At 35.7% G+C, this 17,694-nt stretch overlaps 4 protein-coding genes across 5 annotated transcripts; 3 read left to right on the top strand and 1 right to left on the bottom strand.

Annotated features, from left to right (window-relative positions):
- Positions 1–816: 816 nt before the first annotated feature.
- msrb1b (methionine sulfoxide reductase B1b) lies at positions 817–1,975 on the top strand. Its single transcript, XM_082152899.1, has 4 exons — positions 817–964; positions 1,182–1,324; positions 1,411–1,525; positions 1,651–1,975. The coding sequence occupies exons 1-4, from the start codon at positions 910–912 to the stop codon at positions 1,668–1,670; spliced, it is 333 nt and encodes a 110-aa protein (XP_082009025.1). The 5' UTR covers positions 817–909; the 3' UTR covers positions 1,671–1,975.
- Positions 1,976–2,462: 487 nt separating this feature from the next.
- Positions 2,463–7,822, top strand: meiob (meiosis specific with OB-fold). 2 transcript variants are annotated; one of them, XM_082152805.1, is made up of 14 exons: positions 2,463–3,116; positions 3,401–3,474; positions 3,706–3,763; positions 3,840–3,971; positions 4,122–4,194; positions 4,290–4,485; positions 4,640–4,740; positions 4,840–4,892; positions 4,978–5,073; positions 5,187–5,285; positions 5,395–5,539; positions 6,834–7,020; positions 7,287–7,369; positions 7,462–7,822. In XM_082152805.1, exons 2-13 carry the CDS (start codon positions 3,403–3,405, stop codon positions 7,365–7,367), a joined length of 1,293 nt encoding a protein of 430 aa, XP_082008931.1. In that variant the 5' UTR covers positions 2,463–3,116; positions 3,401–3,402; the 3' UTR covers positions 7,368–7,369; positions 7,462–7,822. The 2 variants fall into 2 exon arrangements, with proteins under 2 accessions (XP_082008931.1, XP_082008930.1); XM_082152804.1 differs by having other exon boundaries at positions 7,283–7,369; positions 7,462–7,817.
- Positions 7,823–7,866: 44 nt separating this feature from the next.
- Positions 7,867–13,045, top strand: mlst8 (MTOR associated protein, LST8 homolog). The gene is made up of 9 exons (XM_082152860.1): positions 7,867–8,010; positions 8,229–8,385; positions 9,353–9,404; positions 9,527–9,689; positions 9,769–9,844; positions 9,938–10,090; positions 10,507–10,631; positions 10,755–10,918; positions 12,582–13,045. The coding sequence occupies exons 2-9, from the start codon at positions 8,257–8,259 to the stop codon at positions 12,698–12,700; spliced, it is 981 nt and encodes a 326-aa protein (XP_082008986.1). The 5' UTR covers positions 7,867–8,010; positions 8,229–8,256; the 3' UTR covers positions 12,701–13,045.
- A 201-nt stretch (positions 13,046–13,246) lies between these two features.
- Positions 13,247–17,599, bottom strand: bricd5 (BRICHOS domain containing 5). Its single transcript, XM_082152880.1, has 6 exons — positions 17,445–17,599; positions 16,703–16,831; positions 16,471–16,617; positions 16,286–16,393; positions 14,854–15,007; positions 13,247–13,415 (listed from the first exon to the last, which is right to left on the bottom strand). Exons 1-6 carry the CDS (start codon positions 17,496–17,498, stop codon positions 13,321–13,323), a joined length of 687 nt encoding a protein of 228 aa, XP_082009006.1. The 5' UTR covers positions 17,499–17,599; the 3' UTR covers positions 13,247–13,320.
- Between the last annotated feature and the right edge of the window lie 95 nt (positions 17,600–17,694).

Genomic DNA, 17,694 nt, shown 5'->3' on the forward strand with positions numbered 1-17,694 from the left:
AAAAGTATAATTTATACCTGTATTAATTAAAATATGAATTTATAAATGTATCCTTAGTACACAATTGGGTCTGGACCTTTCTTTTATGTTTGTAAAATGTTCATTTAAAAAGTATTCTCTTTTGTTGTTGTTTTTTAATTAGGTAAATGCAAAATACTTGATTTAATTTTTTTTCTTGTGGCCTCAGATTTTGGACAGATTTTACTGTATATATATATATATATATATATATACATTTTTTTGTTTTGTTTTTTTGATGTTGCTCATGAACATTCCATGCAACATTTCATAGCATTCTGTTAAAACTTATTATTATTAAAAGTATAATTTGTACATGTTTTTACATATTGAGGAACACTTTACAATAAGGTCTCATTTGATAACATTAGTTTTAATGTATTAACTAACATGTACTAACAACGAGCAATACATTTGTTACAGTATTTATTAATCTTTGTTAATGTTAGTTAATAAAAATACAGTCGTTCGTTGTTTGTTCATGTTAGTTCACAGTGCATTAACTAATGTTAACAATTACAACTTTTGATTTGAATAATGTAGTAAATGTTGAAATTAACATTAACTAAGATTAATAAATGCTGTAGAAGTATTGTTCATTCTTAGTTCATGTTAACTAAAGTAGTTAATTATTGTTAACTAATGAAACCATATTGTAAAGTGTTACCCATATTTTATATCAAACAATCATTTTACCATGTAGATTTGAGTGTTCGATTGGCCTACACTGACACCTAGCGGTCCTTTGGGGGAAGTGCAGCCGAGTAGTTTTGTAATGGTCACGTGACCGGAACATTGTCTTCGTTGTTTATTCAGTTTCCCAGCTTGTCCTCGTACTTGATCTGCGCATAAAATACGCTGTTTGATTTATCTGTTGATCTCTGGCAAACAATGTCATTTTGTTCATTTTTCGGGAAGGAGGTGTATAAAGATCATTTCAAACCCGGTAAGTATTTCTTTTTCTTCTAATTCATTATTTAACCTGCTCCCTTTAGCTTTAGTACGATTATGATGTAACGTAACTGTTAATAAACTGGATGAACGAACTGATGCAGCGACAGTCCCTTTTCTATTTGCTGTACTATTCCATAGCTAAGAAAACAAAATGTTTGTGTTATGTAAATTTAAAAAGAACATTTTCCTGATTTATTGTTTTTCTGCAGGTATATATGCTTGTTCCCAATGTGGACATCCACTCTTTTCAAGCAGATCCAAATATGCCCATTCCACCCCTTGGCCTGCCTTCACAGAGACCATCCGAGAGGACAGTGTAACAAAAATGATGGAGTCATTAACAGCCTTCAAGGTTAGATCCGATTCAAAACATTAGTTAATATTTAAAGACACCACAAATATGTTCATGTGTTCATACATGTTAACATGCATGTGCAGGTTCTGTGTGGCAAGTGTGGTAATGGACTAGGCCATGAGTTTCTGAATGATGGGCCAGAGGAGGGCTTATCACGTTTTTGAATATTCAGTCACTCGCTTAAGTTTGTCCCTAAAGGTAAGTCATCACCACCACCAGCAAATGTAATTTTCTGTATAATATGGTGGTATCATATGGCTTTATACTTATTTACATAACTAAGTAACCCCTTGAATTCATCCTTAAACTTTTTTTCTCATCAGATAAGGTTGATAAACACTAAGCGAAGTGATTGTCCATGCTGATGAGACTGCTGCTGCTTTGCACACTGGTAACCGGATGTTCAGCTCATGAAGTGGACAAGGGAAAAGCCCCAGATTGGGGGTCCTGTTCACAGATATATTATGACCGTCCCGGACACCACAGAGACCAATGCAAATATATTTTTATACTAGTCTGCATAAGCTAATATGAGCATGTTCAAGATTTATCATGAATGAATGAAAATACTTACTGATAAAACCAGTCTCGAATATTGTTGATGTAAAATGTTAACTGTAAACCTTCAATAAAGCAATTTACGTGTCATTATAGAGATTATTATTAGGCCTATTATCATATACTATTAACAATAGTAAAATACTTGTAACATTATAATAACCTTATTATATATACAGTTATACAGGTTAGAGTTTTGTGAATTTTTGGAATGAAAGATCAGAAGGATAAACGATGCAGATTTATTTTTACAGTCATCTTTGATCATATTTACCAGGGGTGCCAATAATTCTGACTACAACTGTGTATATATATTTATATATATATATTTAATGTAAATGGCCCCTGATTGATGGGGTTAATAGGAAGACTAATTATAAAGCAAAAAACAGCTTAACCACTTTGTCACATCAAAATAAAAATTGAAATGGCCCAAAAACATGGAGACTGGGTTGTTTTTTTAATGAGCAATCAGCTTGAGGAAATTTAAGGTACATCTTTGTGTCTGTGACCAAATCAAAGATTGATAAACTGAAAATAAGTTTATTATTAAAAAGTACAGCTGAACATCAGTTCACAAAAATAAAATATATTGTTTAAATTGTTGCCTTGAGTTATTTTGAATAAGTGTAAACACACTAACTTGATGACATACTTGGTTTTAATAAATGGAACATTGATTGCATATATAAAAATACAACATAGAATTGTATTTGGTTTCTTTCATCTTTTTTTCTGATAGTGTAAGTAATGTTTATTTAACCAGAAAAATGTGACATTAAGTGAACCACTGCACACCACCACGAATATACGAGATATATATGTGTGTGTGTGTGTGTGTGTGTGTGTGTGTGTGTGTGTGTGTGTGTGTGTGTGTGTGTGTGTGTGTGTTTCAACCGAATTGTTCATCCGAAATCTTATTAGTTTATTGATTCCTGCCTGAATGTTTTTATTTTATTGTCTGCATCATAAATACATAATTTATTGAAACTGTTCCTATTACATAGAAACTGTCTTTTTATTTTGTTTTCCGCTATTAAAATTTGAATTAAAACAATTATTTTTGTTTCATTTGTTGTTGTTGTTTTTAAATATTAGCAGCAGTGACATCCATAGACTGTGGGTGACATCATGTCTTGAACCGCCAAAATGACGCCGTAAAAATAAACGGTCACATTTCATCATAGCTCCGAGTCGAGAGACCCTTCATTCTTCGCGCGCCTTTGACTTTGTAAGAAGAGAGAGATTTTCTACGAAGCTTAACCAATAATAACAAGCAGATTAATTATTTAAAGAGTATTTCAATTATATAACGATTTATATAGATTACAAATGAAGTAAGAATTAGCAGCGAAACTCTTTTACCTCAGCGTTAGTTCGTCAGGTCAATAGGAATGTTGCTAGCATTTTTGTTGTTGTTGATAACTCTCATTTGCTAAGTTAGTTGGATAGTACTTATTGGAATTAACGTTACATAGTCATGTGTGTTTTTCCGTTGTGTCACTGTTGTTACAGAGATGAAAATGACGTACGCTCCAGTACAAACATATGTGCCAATATGTGACCTAAACATAAACATCACACACACGGTGAGAACTTATTGAGGCAAATATCAGAATACTTATTCTTGAGTGCCTGGTTATGGTGGTATCGTAATTTTAATGAATAATTGGTAAATTACATAATAAATTATGTATATCTGTTTATTCTAGGCTACTTAGTTTTGTGATGATAAATGGCTTTTAACCAAATGGGCCTTTTAATGCATGTAAGGGATGTTTTCAATTCGAAAAATAAGGCCTTTTTTGTTCATTTTCCAGAAAGTGGTTGGAGTAATAATTGGGAAATCTGATTCAAGAGGATTTCCAGACAGGAAAAGTTGGTTACATTACAAATTTCATGTTTTCATTTTATTATATTAAAACATTTTAACAGTCTTTTCTTTTGATTTCAGATGTTGGCTCTGAAAGGTTCACATTCAGCTTCACTGTAAAAGATTCACCAGAACATTTTATCAATGTGTCTGCATGGGGAACCGAGGAATACATCCAAGGACTGAGCAGTCGCTTTCAGATTGGGGATTGTGGTGAGACCAATCATTAATTGTAGATGTCACATTCTTGTGTTAACAAAACTAACTACTAATAATAGATGAAATGCAAAAAAACGTATAATAATTAATAGATGAACTGCATTGAACTGAAACTGTGAGCCAAAATAGCATCTTCTGTTTTAGTTGTAATTGAAAATCCCCTCGTTGTGACCAAAGACTATGAGAAAGAAGAAAGATTTTGCCCTTCAACTCCCAGGTAAAAAAAAAAGAGGATAAAATGAAAAATCACATCTAACTAATAAATATTCTGTAATCATACTGTAAGTGATACATAACCATATTTCATCTCAGTACCTACAGGCTGTTGGTAACAGAGACTCACTCAAGCATTAGAATATGCTCAGATTTAGAAACAGAGGCCAGGATTCTGCCGCTATTCCACATCCCAATTAAAGACCCGAGGGACTTCTATTCATTGGGAGACATTACTGCAAATGGACAGAGTCTGGATGGACACATTATTAACATTCTAGCAGCTTTGCAGTCGGTTAGATTCCAACAATGTACTGTCAGTCCTTCTCACGGATGTCAGGGAAGTTAACACACCCTGACATCAGTGGCTGGTGGGCAATAAAAAAAGCAATTTTCCACCCTGCAGGTGTAAAGATCCTTTTCAGTGATTGAGATTTTGTCATCCAAAGGTTGGAGAGGAGAAATTCTTCTCAAAATCTGATGGGCGCAAAGGACAGAGGCTAGAAATAAAGCTCTTTGATGACACTGGGACATCATTTCCTTTAGTGTGGTGAGTAAAATTGCATTCATTCAGTTTGGTTTTTAAAATTAACAGCAAACATCAACGGCAAACACTAAATAAAGTGATTTCATTTCTTTTTTAATCCAGTTGGGATAAAGAGACCATTCGGCTGGTACAAACTCTGACTCAAAAAGAAACAGGTAATATGTTTATTTGTCTGTTTATTTTTCAATTGCAATTTCTAATATGTGGGGAATTTAATTAATTGTTCTTATTTTTTCCCAGTGCTGTTTATTGCAGATGCTCGCATCACCTTTGACAGTTTTCGTAGTTGTATGATAGCAACAGCGACCTCAAAAACAATAATTACCGTCAACCCTGGTAGTGATGTGATATGCTAAATTAAAGAAAAATATTTAAAAACGTACTATTGTAATGTTTTAACCAACTGACTTTATCGTTAACATCCTTATATTCTTTCAATTGCATTCTAGAAACAGCAGAAGCCAACCAGCTGTACACGTGTATAAGGGAACTGTTAGAAGCCGGAGGACTGGATGACCAAGACATCCTCTCAGGTGATGATGTGCCATGTAAGTCGCTTGATCTATATACATCTAGACCTCTACATCAACAATGCAGTATGTGTGTAGCTCATAGAGTAACACACAGTAAAACTGTATCCTTACATTTATTTCTCAGTGGATTCCATTAGTGATGTTCTGACTGTGAACCAACTCAAAGCCAGAAGTCTAGAACATGCTGATGTCTTTCATTGCATAACATATGGATTCATCACATCTCTTGATCTAAGTTCCTCCATCTCCAAAGTCATTCGCAAGAAATGGTGAGTGTGCAATGCTTTGACAGTTTTGTGCAATGACCTAATCGGGGTTTCCACGCATCCTGGAAAATTATAGAAAATGTAAAATCCCCTGTTTTTTTTAGCCGAGAATGAAAAGTTTATTGCTCCCTGAAACAATTACCGTTAGTAGCAGAAAGTGCTGTGTTCAGGGACGCTGAGATCTGACACGTGAGAGAGTATTTTGAATGGTCTCATATCGGCCCTTGCATCAGTTAGCTAATGTTATTAACTGTTCAAATGTTTGCAGCAAATGTCAACTGGTAAGCAGCTACCTAACCTTAACATTTAATTTATTAACTTACTAACTAATCATTTGTATGTGTAATATAAGGCAGCGGCCAGCATGGCAACCTACAGCAGTGACACAGCCTGTTTTATTTAGTTCTGATTGTTGTCAAAAGTACTTTGGTACTATTTCTATTCTGAAATTTGGGGGGAAAAATGGTCCCGGCTGATAGGTGACTATGGTTTCTATTTACAACGTGTTTTTAGAGCATTAAGCATTGAAGCCAATGTTGAGCACATGAACGCAATGACAAATTAGTTTTTTTTAATAAGCTAATTAGAATCCTCTCAATAGTGCTTTTGATTATAAAGGGACCATTCTTTGTTTGCAATCTGTGCAAAACCCATTCACCATTTGAATAGAAGTTTTATTTTTCACGCTGCTAAGTACACACTGCAAAGTTTCAGGAGGGACAACCATTTTTAAATGTGGGAATGAATCCAAAATTGTGTTGATTGACAGTGATAACCATAGCAACAGACAAGACAAAAAAGTCTGATAAGTCAAAATAAATGTGTGCATTAAGTGTAAATGCAGACTAACAGACCTGGCGGTAACAAGTACATGTAATGTGTTCACTTGACTCATTACATTTAAAGCAATGTTTACATAAATGTTTGACGGCGACATGCACATTTTCTATCTGTTTATTTTCTTATAATTATTATTGGCTTTTGTTTAATAATTTTATTTTCAAAAAGTTTTCAAAAATGTCCAATATTTTTTTGCTATTGAAATTGGTTTCGAGAATCATTTGTCAAACTGTATAATTAAAAAATATGAAATAACTGATTTTATAGTTAAGTCATGGCTATAAACTGTACGTCTTTTAAAGACTTAAAAGGAATATATTACTTTAGTGCCTGATCCTTGTTCATTATTGCCGCCGTAGTGAAATTGAAAATGTCCTAGAAAATGATCACTGAAAAAGAGTGGAAACCATGCCTAATGTTCACAAACCTGAGTTTTAATAAATCATTTCTCCACTAGTGCCAAATGCAAATTTCGAATCAGTGAGGAGATTCAGACGTGTTCCAATGATGCCTGTCCAAACCAAGGACAACAGCTCCAGGCTACTAAAGGCTTTGATCTGCTGCTGGACATCAGTGATCACACTGGGACTTTGCAGTCGTGCAACTTGGCAGGAACAATGGCTGAGCAAACCCTGGGCTGTAAAGTGAGTGCATCTAATACTTGCAGTAATGCTGGTCAAGACTCTGTAAATGTATCATCTCACCTTAACTTTTACAACTATTTTGTCTCTGATAAAAACCTTTGTGCATTGATACCACAACCCTTGGGTTCATTTTCATTCACCTGACCTGTGTCTAATAATATATAATAAGAAAACATTTAAATGAATAATGTAAATAATATATTATAGAATTTGTATGTCTGTGTGTACTGTAAAGAATAAGTCAAATCTTTTTTCTTGACAGACAGAAGCGTTTTTGTGTCTGTCGGAGTCTGAAAGGACAATTCTGCAGTGGAAGTTCCTTCTGGAGAGATGCAAAATTTATCTAAAGGTTAATCATTTTGACCATTTGCCACTTATTAATATTGAACATATGTTAATATTGAACATTTAAGGATGTAATTCAATCTTTTTAAATTGTAGGTTCTTCCATCTCCTAAAAGCAGAAGTGGAATGAGGGCAAGGATTTTGTCGTGTGCACTCGCTGACCCCGTTGAAGTGAAGCAAAACCTTGCCTCCTCTGTGGTTTGATGCTATTTTGCAACAAAGCGACACAGCATGGTTCCTCATGTGAAATCAAATAAACTATAGGCCAACTTGTGTTAAATTCACTTTGGTTCAAATGCATATGTAGTGACTAATATATGTATTTTTTGACATTTTGCTCCAATGTCGCATTTGATTTCATTGTATTGTAACTGGTCTATAAATTAATTAACTTGATGTATGTTTCTTTGCATGTTTGTTCAAACTAATTTAATTTGCTCAAATGCTTTAATAAAAACAATGAATACTGGTCACTGCTGCCTCGGAACCTTTTATTTAAGAATTGTTTCTGTGAGGACTGTTTTGGATGGAGCGCCGCTTAGGTTTGACATTTGTAAATAATGTTCATTTCGCTGTAGAGATCATAGTTTTATATGTATATAATCTATTATCTAATCGAATTTCTAGTGCATTATTCGCCCTCAGGTAAGAACATTGACTCTTTATTTTTTTCGAATCAAGTTTGTCCAATTGCATCTTTCAGAGAGCATTTTAACACCATAAAAACAATGTCAATCTATCACAACAGATTGTTCTCTTGATCTTGTTGTCAACATAAACAGAAACAAGTACATTTAAACGTATCGAGGTATATTCATGAATTTTCAACAGCCACAGCTAAATCGAGTCATTGTCCTGCGAAGTTGTGGTTAGGTCTGGATTGAGTTCATCATGAATGTGAATCAAGGCACCGTGGGCAGTGATCCGGTGATTCTCGCCACTGCTGGTTATGATCACACCGTGAGGTTCTGGCAGGCTCACAGCGGCATCTGCACACGAACTGTCCAGCACCAGGACTCTGTATCCTTCACCAACAACAGCGTTCACTTTCATGACTACGGGTCTTAACACTTTTCAAAAGCTTACTTTGTATTAATGTCAAAATAGAAGTTTTGGTTACACTTTATTTTAGTGTCCTTGTTACATGTACTTACTGTAGTATTATTAACAGTAGATGATGCATAATTACACGTAACTAACCTAACCCAAACCTATTCCTAACCACAACCAATAAGTAAGAACATGTTGTTAATTAATATTACTTGCACTACTTAAATAATTACATATATAAGTATTATACAAGTACGTATAATTACAAGACACCCTAAAATAAAGTGTAAAGCATTATGTTTTAATAATCTTCTGTTGTGCTTTACAATTATTATAAAGTGTTGACTAACAAACAGCAACATGTAAAGTACTTGATTATAATTTTAACTGTAGTGCATTATTCAGTATTAGTATAATATAATTTAAATGTACTAAATTGCAACTTCATCATTACAAATGTGTAATTACAAATCTATTTAAATAGATGACATACAAATTTCAATAAAAATAAGTTAATTTCAACATATACAAGTGTATTTTAGTAATCATACATGTCTGTAAGTACATTCAGAAGTACACTTTAAGCATATTTGAAAATCAATAGATGTAATTATGAAATTACATATAAAAAAATTAGTCCTACTTAAGTGGGTCAAAAATTGTACACTGCAGTTCATCTAATTGCATTTGTTAAAAATATAATACATTTTCATTTAATAGTTCATCTAATTGCATTTGATAAAAATATAATTGCAAAGAACACGTGATTAAGTTTATTAAAACATTAAATTCACTTTGCACCTAAGTCATTTTTTATTTAAAGTATAATTTTTCTGTAATAAGTAGGCTAGTACGTGTACTTTCCAACGTTAACTTCTTTTTCACAAGGGACTGCTGGTACAAAAAATACTTAAAAGATGCTTAACTCAAACACCAGCAGGTAAATTCTCTTGAAGTAACGCCTGACAGAAGCATGATTGCTGCTGCTGGTAAGTTCAGCATGTATACATTCATTAAGTATAAAACTACAAATAGTGCAAACTGTTTTTGTTTTTGTTTTGTTTTTATACTTGCGTAGTTTTCACACTGTACTTTTGTTCTTGCATTTCAGGTTATCAGCACATACGCATGTATGACTTAAACTCAAATAATCCAAACCCTGTGATCAATTACGACGGTGTCAGCAAGAACATCACGTCTGTCGGCTTTCACGAGGATGGTCGGTGGATGTACACGGGTGGGGAAGACTGCATGGCTCGCATCTGGGACCTGAGGTAGCGAAAGCTTTCTGCTGTGTGTATAAAGTCTGTTTTGAAATGTTTTAAGTGCTACTTAAGAACTGTTTTCATTCAGGTCAAGAAACCTACAGTGCCAAAGGATATTTCAAGTCAATGCACCTATTAATTGTGTGTGTCTTCATCCCAATCAGGTCAGTTGGATAATATTTCATTATATGCTACTGATGCTCACAATCAAACCAGTCGAAAAACCACTAAAGTTTCTCTAAATGTATTTGCTTTAGGCTGAATTAATTGTTGGGGACCAAAGTGGTGTTATCCATATCTGGGATTTGAAAACAGACCACAATGAACAGCTCATCCCAGAGCCAGATGTGTCCGTCAATTCAGTCCATATCGATCCTGATGCCAGTTATATGGCTGCAGTCAACAGCTCGGTCAGTAACCAATAACACTCCTTAAAAGGATAGTTCTCCCAAAATGTTTTATTCTTTCATCATTTACTCACCTTCATGTCGTTCCAAACGCATAAGACTTTCATTTATCTTTGGATGAACGGAAATAGACAGAATGTCTATCCACCCAAAACTAAGATTCTGCAAAACGTTTATAAAGAGATTGTAAAATAAAAAATCCATAATATCTCTTTATGAACCTTTTGAACTGGCAGAGTTTGGGGTGATAGACATTCAATGGAGGAACCCTCATTGGAACGACATGAGGGCGAGTAAATAACAACTTTCCCTTTAAACCTTCAAAATGCCACACTGCTAATGAAGTTGTGCTAATGTGTACTGCATATTATATCTGAACCGTTCAGTTGAGGTTTGGTTCATTTTTCCTTTCACTGTAGGGCAATTGTTATGTGTGGAATTTGGCTGGAGGAATAGGTGATGAGGTGACACAACTGATACCCAAGACCAAGATCCCTGCCCACAAACGCTACTCGTTACGCTGCAAATTCAGCCCAGACTCCACGTGAGTGTCTTGCAAAACACTAATCTGAGGAACAATGGGAGAACAGTGAAAAATTTTAAATAGTTGATTCTTGTTTACAACTATTATACAAATCAGTGCTTTATTTTTTCATCTCTTTGCTAGATTACTGGCCACATGCTCTGCTGACCAGACCTGTAAAATTTGGAGAACCTCCAACTTTTCTCTAATGACAGAGTTGAGTATTAAGAGTAACAACCCTGGAGAGACGTCCCGGGGTTGGATGTGGGATTGTGCCTTCTCTGGAGATTCACAGTACATAGTTACAGGTGAACACACACTTTATTTTACAGTACTGTTCTGCATGGACATACAATGTACTTATTGTAGTAACTGGGTAATAACTAGGTACTGGTCCTGAAACTACCCTTAAACCTAATCTTAACCAATGTAGTTAACTTATATTACTCAGTACTTTGTTGGAAATAAAGAGCAACCAGTTTTGTGGTATAGTTAGGTTTAAGGGTGTAAGGGAAGGATCAACAGTGTTATTGCAGATGTTACTAAATAAATTAATTACAGATTTAATTACATGCAGGTATTTTTTAAATACAAGTACAATGTAATGACATGTTTGTACACAATAAGTGCATTATATCAAACTATTAATTTAAATGTTAGTACAGAGTACTCAAAGACACTAACCCCCAGTTTCACAGACTAGGCTTAAGGCTTGTCCCCGACTAAAATGCATTTTTTTAACTGAATGCAACTTGTACTGACATATCTTAAAATATGTCAGTGTCATTGTTTTGTCTCAAGATGCACACCAGTAATGTTTTTTTTCTAAGCCATGTTTATAAAAGATACTTTAATGTCATAATTGAACTAAAGCCTAATCCTGACCTAATCTAAGCCCTTTCTGTGAAACCAGACCTTAATATAAAGTAGGTTCAACAACGACAAAGCAACTATTGCTAATCCATTTTTTCTTCGTGTCAGAAGTACCACAAGCACTTGAAGTACGTCAACAAATAGGAGGAAGCATAATTTTACTGTCGGGAATTTGTCATGTCGTGTCACGCCACATCCAGTGTAGACAGCATCAGTACTGATTATAATGGCTTTTGTCGCGTCGCGTCGTGCGCGTCTGGTGTAGACACAATATAAGAGATTATTTTGTGTTGTTGTTTTGATTTGGTTCTTGTTTGGCTTGTTCTGTTGTTGTTGTTGTTGTTGTTGTTGTTGTATTCTGCCTTGAATGTTACACAAGATAAAAATACTTCATGCGAATGATTCTGATCAGTAGTCAGAAGTTTACTTCCTTTTTCTTAATAATGTTTGTTGCCTCCTTGAGCATAAATAACTGCTGGCAGCCTTTTGTAATATTTGCATATGAGTCCTGAGTGAGAAAACTGGATCTCAGCATCACTGAGCTACTGTAAGGTGAACTCAAACGGGGCAGATCATCCTGGGAAACCAAAGAACTTACAAGACCTGGCGTGAGCTGTATAATCTTAGCCACCATGTTGACCATTTTATGTAACTGACTAAAAAGTTAGAACCAGTTTTGAAGAAAAAAATTAGATCATTTAAATTAAATACGTTTATGCAACCACGTTTTAGTAAATCTCGGCCACATTGTACTAATTCGTTCCCTCATTTTGATTTAACTAAAACAAGGGAATTATTACGATGTGGCCACAATGTAGGAAAACGAGGGAACAAATTATTATATCGTAACAAGGGAACAAATTAGTAAAAACGTGCTTGCGTATGAGTAAGTCGTTGGAAACAAATTCTTAATTCGTGACTACGTTATACATATTTTTTTCCTGCATGTCGTGTGCTCTCCATGCATCAGGACAAGGCTAAATTAAAATTTAAATATGTTTTTCATTTTTCTTTCACAACTGTATGTTGCCCTCAGTGGAATCATTTGAAGCGTTCCTGCTTATATGTTAATTGTTGTGTATTGTTGTGGATTTTCAGCGTCCTCTGATAACCTGGCACGTCTGTGGTGTGTGGAGACCGGAGAGATCAAACGGGAGTACAGCGGCCATCAGAAGGCTGTTGTGTGTTTGGCTTTCAATGACAGTGTCCTTGGATAGTATGCCGAAGAAACTCATTCAGCTGTCATAACACCCGACATCTGCATCTATGAACCATCCTCATGGTATTAAATGGACTTGTTGCATTAATGATAACCCTCAATGGCTATGATGATGAAGACAGCAAAAAAACTGTCAAAATGTTGTATCCTTATCATTGCTTATTCAAATTTATGGTAGGATACATATACTTTGTTGCATATACCCAGTATTTGAATGCATCCACACATTTTGTCAATAGATGTAACAGTAACACAATCCGAATACATTTAGCTTTTGATTATTATCCAGATATCACTGAATGATTCCCTTCTTGAATTAAAATATATGAGTGATTGAACACAATGGTGCTTTATTGTAGACCAGCAGTGTTTTCCATTACTCGTCTGCATCAGGTTACAGTCTTTGAGCCAAGTCATGTTCAAACCACTGCAAAAATGGGGCTAAATACAAGAAAGGTTGAAGATAAGGATTTATCAGATAACATGACAAGATGGTTCTGGCTTCGTTGCCAGATTGGCATTAAATATGGCATTTGTTTAGCCTTTCCAGTTGCTCTCGTCGACGTCAATACATTTGTTTGTTTGCCTGGCGTGTGCTGGTACACTGGTACAGGAATGTCACTCCGGCAGGTAGTAGAAACACACAGAAACGCAAATGTTGCTTGGGAAGCAGATGTCGATGCAGAAGTAAATAAGTCTTTGTTTCCCGGGACCTTCAGGGAAAAAAGGAAAGAAATCTCAAGGTTCTTATTTCTATAGATGTGCCGATGACAATCATAATCAATGTCCTGTTCCTTGTTCATGCTCTGCTGGTTGTCACTCTAAAAAGGTCACAACTCCATGTATCTAGACTACTGGATCAGGTTTCTGTCACACTGTGCTCTTTATAGAGAAACTCAGCATGTTCTTGGCTTGTTAAATGTCTTCTGTAGATTTCTTGTCACAAAAATCAATTGATACAATGTTTTAACATTTTATTTAAAAGTACAATTTTAGCTTAGTACAGCATTTGTGGTAATTAGCACTAAAATGTATTTTCTCCTTTAAAAAAAAAAAAAAATCTGGGCTACATTGAGGCACTTCCAATGGAAGTGAATTGGGCCAGTTTGTAAATGACAAAGTACTCACTGTTTCAGTAGTTTTAACATGATTTCAGTGTAAAACAAATAAATCCCTTTGCTACCTTTGTGTGAAGTTATACCCAAATCTCGCCATGGCAACGTAACACCTAAAACCCTAAAACAACCATAAACATTTTAGTAATACAAACGTTTTAACACAAGAATGCAGGTTTAATGTAAGTGTTTATGGCCTGGTTTTAGAGACAGGGCTTAGATTAAGCCAGGATTAGGCCTTCAGATCAATTCAGGACATTTAAGTAGCTTTAATAAACGTGCCTTAGAAAGCCTTTAAGATATATCAGTGCAAGTTGCTTTCAGTTAAAACATGCATTTCCTTGTCTGTGAAACCAGGGGTAAATGTCTACAATTATATTCACTATATTTCTGCTTTTAAATCATACAAAAAATTGGCCACTTCCACTGTACATGCTTCACTGTAACCTTGATTTTTGCCTAAAAAAAGTTTTTTTAATCAACATTATGCCACAAATGCTGTCATTTGATTGTTGTTGTTTTTTATGTTTTTGAAAGTCTTGCATTCATTTGATCAAAAATACAGTTATAAAATGTAATACTGTGAGATGTTATCACAATTTAAAACAACTGTTTTCTATTTTAAAATATAATTTATTCCTGTGATAGCAAAGCTGAATTTCAATGTGAGTGGCGTGTCTGTTATAGAGAACCTGCTCCTGCTTAAGTGTGCACATAGCAAAGGAAGTAAAAAGGAGAGAGAAACAGGGAAGGAGAATTCCCCCCAAAAAGTCACACAGAGAAAAAAAGGTCAGAATATGTTTCATAGACAAGTAAAGATTTGGTTTACGGTACATGCAAATAGTTCTGCATGATCCCTCATCTTAGAAACGAGCAAGCAGCCATTACTCCAGTATTTAGAGTCACATGATCCTTCAGGAATCATTCTAATATGCTGATTTGATGCTCAAGAAACATTATTATCTATATTGAAAACAGTTGTGCTGCCTAATATTTTTGGTGGAAACCGTTCTTTGATTGTTTGACATGATCTTACCATCAGATCTTCTAGTCCAGTACACAGAGGCCTGCTGACAGAGGGACTGAAGAGGTTCTTGAAGGGTGGAAGCTTCAACACGACTGCCGGGCAGCACTCCCAAAAACTCGGTGTGTTTTTCAGTCTGATTTCCCACCACCCAGACCTGACGAACCTGTGAGAATCATCACATATCTCACTGTATATCATTGCAGAGTAAATTATCCTCTAATGCTGTGATACCGACTCACCGTATTGTTCCTGTGTGAACTCGTACACTGTATAACTCCTAAATGTATAATTGTGTCTTGATGGGTTTAAGTGTTTCCTCTAGTACAAAAGCCATTTGTAATTACACCACTTACTCCAATGAGAGATCAGATAGACACTTGTTAAAGCGGGGTGATGCTTGAGCGAGCCTGAGACAAGCAGTTTATGCCTCTCAATAGCTCATTGTGCACCAAAAATTGGAAATCTTGTTCAAAAGGCTATTGACCACGGATTGAGTTTCCAAAAAGTTTTCTAATGGCTTTAATCAAACGCAATGATGCAAAATCTCAACCGAGACCAAAGTTTTAAGTGGTCAGCGATACTTATCGGTTCAACAACCCATGCCATTCTGCGCAGATCATAACCCAGCGCATGAATCTTGTTAAGTGCTGAGAGAAGTGTGTCCAGCACAGGTTTGCGGACGGGAGCTCTGTCTTTCCAGTAGTGACTTATAAGAGGAAAAAGCCAACAGAGTGGCCATTGTGCACCCTGTGGTCCTATCCTGTAACGCGATCCAGCCAAGGTGGATCAGATGGTCTGTGGAATTCGGACTCGGCTACACTAAAACCCTCCCGAGCTGGTGCGGTCCATTACTCCCTTTCTGGAGTCACGGAGGAGAAAGCAGCCAAAAGTGCTCTCTAATCTTCCCAAGAGCACTGGGGTGGAGCTGCGTTCAAGTGTCAGTCAATTTGCCGGCCAGCTTTACGTTTAAATGGCATATAGGGTCTTGGCTGCTGAATGTGATCCGGTTAAATACACCGTGGCAATTTACATTCTCATTCATATGGTAAAAATACGAGACTCGACAAAGCTGAATTTTCAGCAGCCATTACTCTTCAGTGTCACATGATCCTTCAGAAATCATTCTAATATGCAGATTTGGTGCTCAAGAAACATTTCTTATTGTCAATATTGAAAAAAGTTGTGATGCCTAGTATTTTTTTGTGGAAACCGTCTTTTTTCAGGATTCTTTGATGAATAGAAAGTGTTACAAAGAAAGATTTTGAAACATTCTAAAAGTCTTTACTGTCACTTTTCATCAATTTAATACACCTTACTGACCCCAAGCTTTTGAACGATTGTGTGTATTCAATATTTAATAGAATGTATCATTGCAGGTCACCATCAGATCTTTTGGTCTGGCATAAAAAACTAGGAAGCTCGACAAGCAGAAATCCTTTACCTGTTGCTCCGACTTGTTTAGTTGAGATTGCACATTCTCGTAATCCAAGCTTTCCATCCGGCGAAGAAAGCAGCTGTCTTGGTTGTCAGGTTTGTAGCATACCAACCCCTGAGGAAGAGAGATAGGGAAATGTAACCGAGCTTTAGAGGAAAAGCCTAATCTGTGCAGAAAGAAAAGTGTCTTACATGTCTCATGTCAAAAATCACCGTGGAGGTGTAGTTGACATGGGAAGTCACAGAGTAGGTCACTACATTGTTGTGCTTGTCAATCAAAGCCGACTGATTGATCAAGTCACCCATGTGATCGGGAATTCTGACAACCTGCAGGGAAGACTGTGTGGAAAATGGTTTGTTTTCAGTGCTAAGGTGTTTAATAAAGCTTGAAAATGTTCACATTTTGAAATGCTCGGACTCTTACTTGTGTCTTATGCTGAAGCCCTAGATGTGCCGTCACACTGAGAGCAATGATAACAATGAGCAGCATGGCAGTGAGACTGCACCAGAGAACTTTGTGAGGAACCCTGGAGGAGCTGATGGGACCACAGTGCTAGGAAATCCAAACACACATTCATCTCCCTCCGAGTTACATTTAAGGCCATTGCACATTCACATTAAAGAATATTTATGTACACATAAGCAAGACATAAAACAGAGCTAAGCAAAACACAAACTGACATATTTGTGCAACACCCTTAAAAATAAAAATTCCAAAAGATTGGTTTTGCAGTGATGCAATGGAAGAACCATTTTGGGTTCTCTAAAGAACCTTTCAATGAACAGTTCTTAAATGAACCATTTTTTTTCTTAGTGTTAAGAACATCTTAATAATCTAAAGAACCATTTTTTTTTTATGATTTATTATCACAAAATGTTTTCTTTTGTAAAATTAACTTAGATAATTTATGTGGTTCAGATAACCTAATATTTTGAGTTTCTATTGATTAAACCAATCTCTTTTATTGTATTAACTAATTGTTTTTATTTCAATGAACTTAAAATTGAAAGGCAACCAGGTTATTTACTTTTTTTAAGTTAAACCAACAATATATATATTTACAGTGTATATAAAAAGAAACAATAGATTCCAATAAATAACTTTGATTTTTAAGAGTGAAGCATGTTTTCTGCTAATGGAAATATATAACCACATGAACTCTCACCATGCTCTGTGGGTCCTCCAGACTGGCTTCTGAATGCTTCCAGCACCTCACCATTCTGCCCTGTTTTACTTCTCCTCACGGTACCTGTCTTACTCTTTTCTGTATAAGCCAATGTTCATGACGGAGACTGACCAGCAGAGCCTGCAGTATAGGTGTCTTAACTTCTCCCTGCCATCCTCTGCCCCCCACCTCTTGCCTCACACCAGGTAGTCCAACCCACTGGCTGACTACCCCTATACCAGACAATAGA

The sequence above is a fragment of the Leuciscus leuciscus genome (genome assembly GCF_965113295.1).
Source record: "Leuciscus leuciscus genome assembly, chromosome: 21".
Taxonomy (NCBI): Eukaryota; Metazoa; Chordata; class Actinopteri; order Cypriniformes; family Leuciscidae; genus Leuciscus; species Leuciscus leuciscus.

Excerpts from the sequence above, each read along its gene's own strand:
- mlst8 (XM_082152860.1), top strand. The coding sequence starts at position 8,257 with ATGAATGTGAATCAAGGCACCGTGGGCAGTGATCCGGTGATTCTCGCC. Across the intron at positions 9,405-9,526 it reads AAGCATGATTGCTGCTGCTG|GTTATCAGCACATACGCATG; the intron begins GTAAGTTCAGCA and ends CTTGCATTTCAG. Across the intron at positions 10,919-12,581 it reads TTCACAGTACATAGTTACAG|CGTCCTCTGATAACCTGGCA; the intron begins GTGAACACACAC and ends GTGGATTTTCAG.
- bricd5 (XM_082152880.1), bottom strand. The coding sequence starts at position 17,498 with ATGGTGAGGTGCTGGAAGCATTCAGAAGCCAGTCTGGAGGACCCACAG. Across the intron at positions 16,832-17,444 it reads TGGAGGACCCACAGAGCATG|CACTGTGGTCCCATCAGCTC; the intron begins GTGAGAGTTCAT and ends TGGATTTCCTAG. Across the intron at positions 16,394-16,470 it reads TGATTTTTGACATGAGACAT|GGGTTGGTATGCTACAAACC; the intron begins GTAAGACACTTT and ends TCTCTTCCTCAG.
- meiob (XM_082152804.1), top strand. The coding sequence starts at position 3,403 with ATGAAAATGACGTACGCTCCAGTACAAACATATGTGCCAATATGTGAC. Across the intron at positions 5,074-5,186 it reads AATAATTACCGTCAACCCTG|AAACAGCAGAAGCCAACCAG; the intron begins GTAGTGATGTGA and ends ATTGCATTCTAG. Across the intron at positions 5,286-5,394 it reads CTCAGGTGATGATGTGCCAT|TGGATTCCATTAGTGATGTT; the intron begins GTAAGTCGCTTG and ends TTTATTTCTCAG.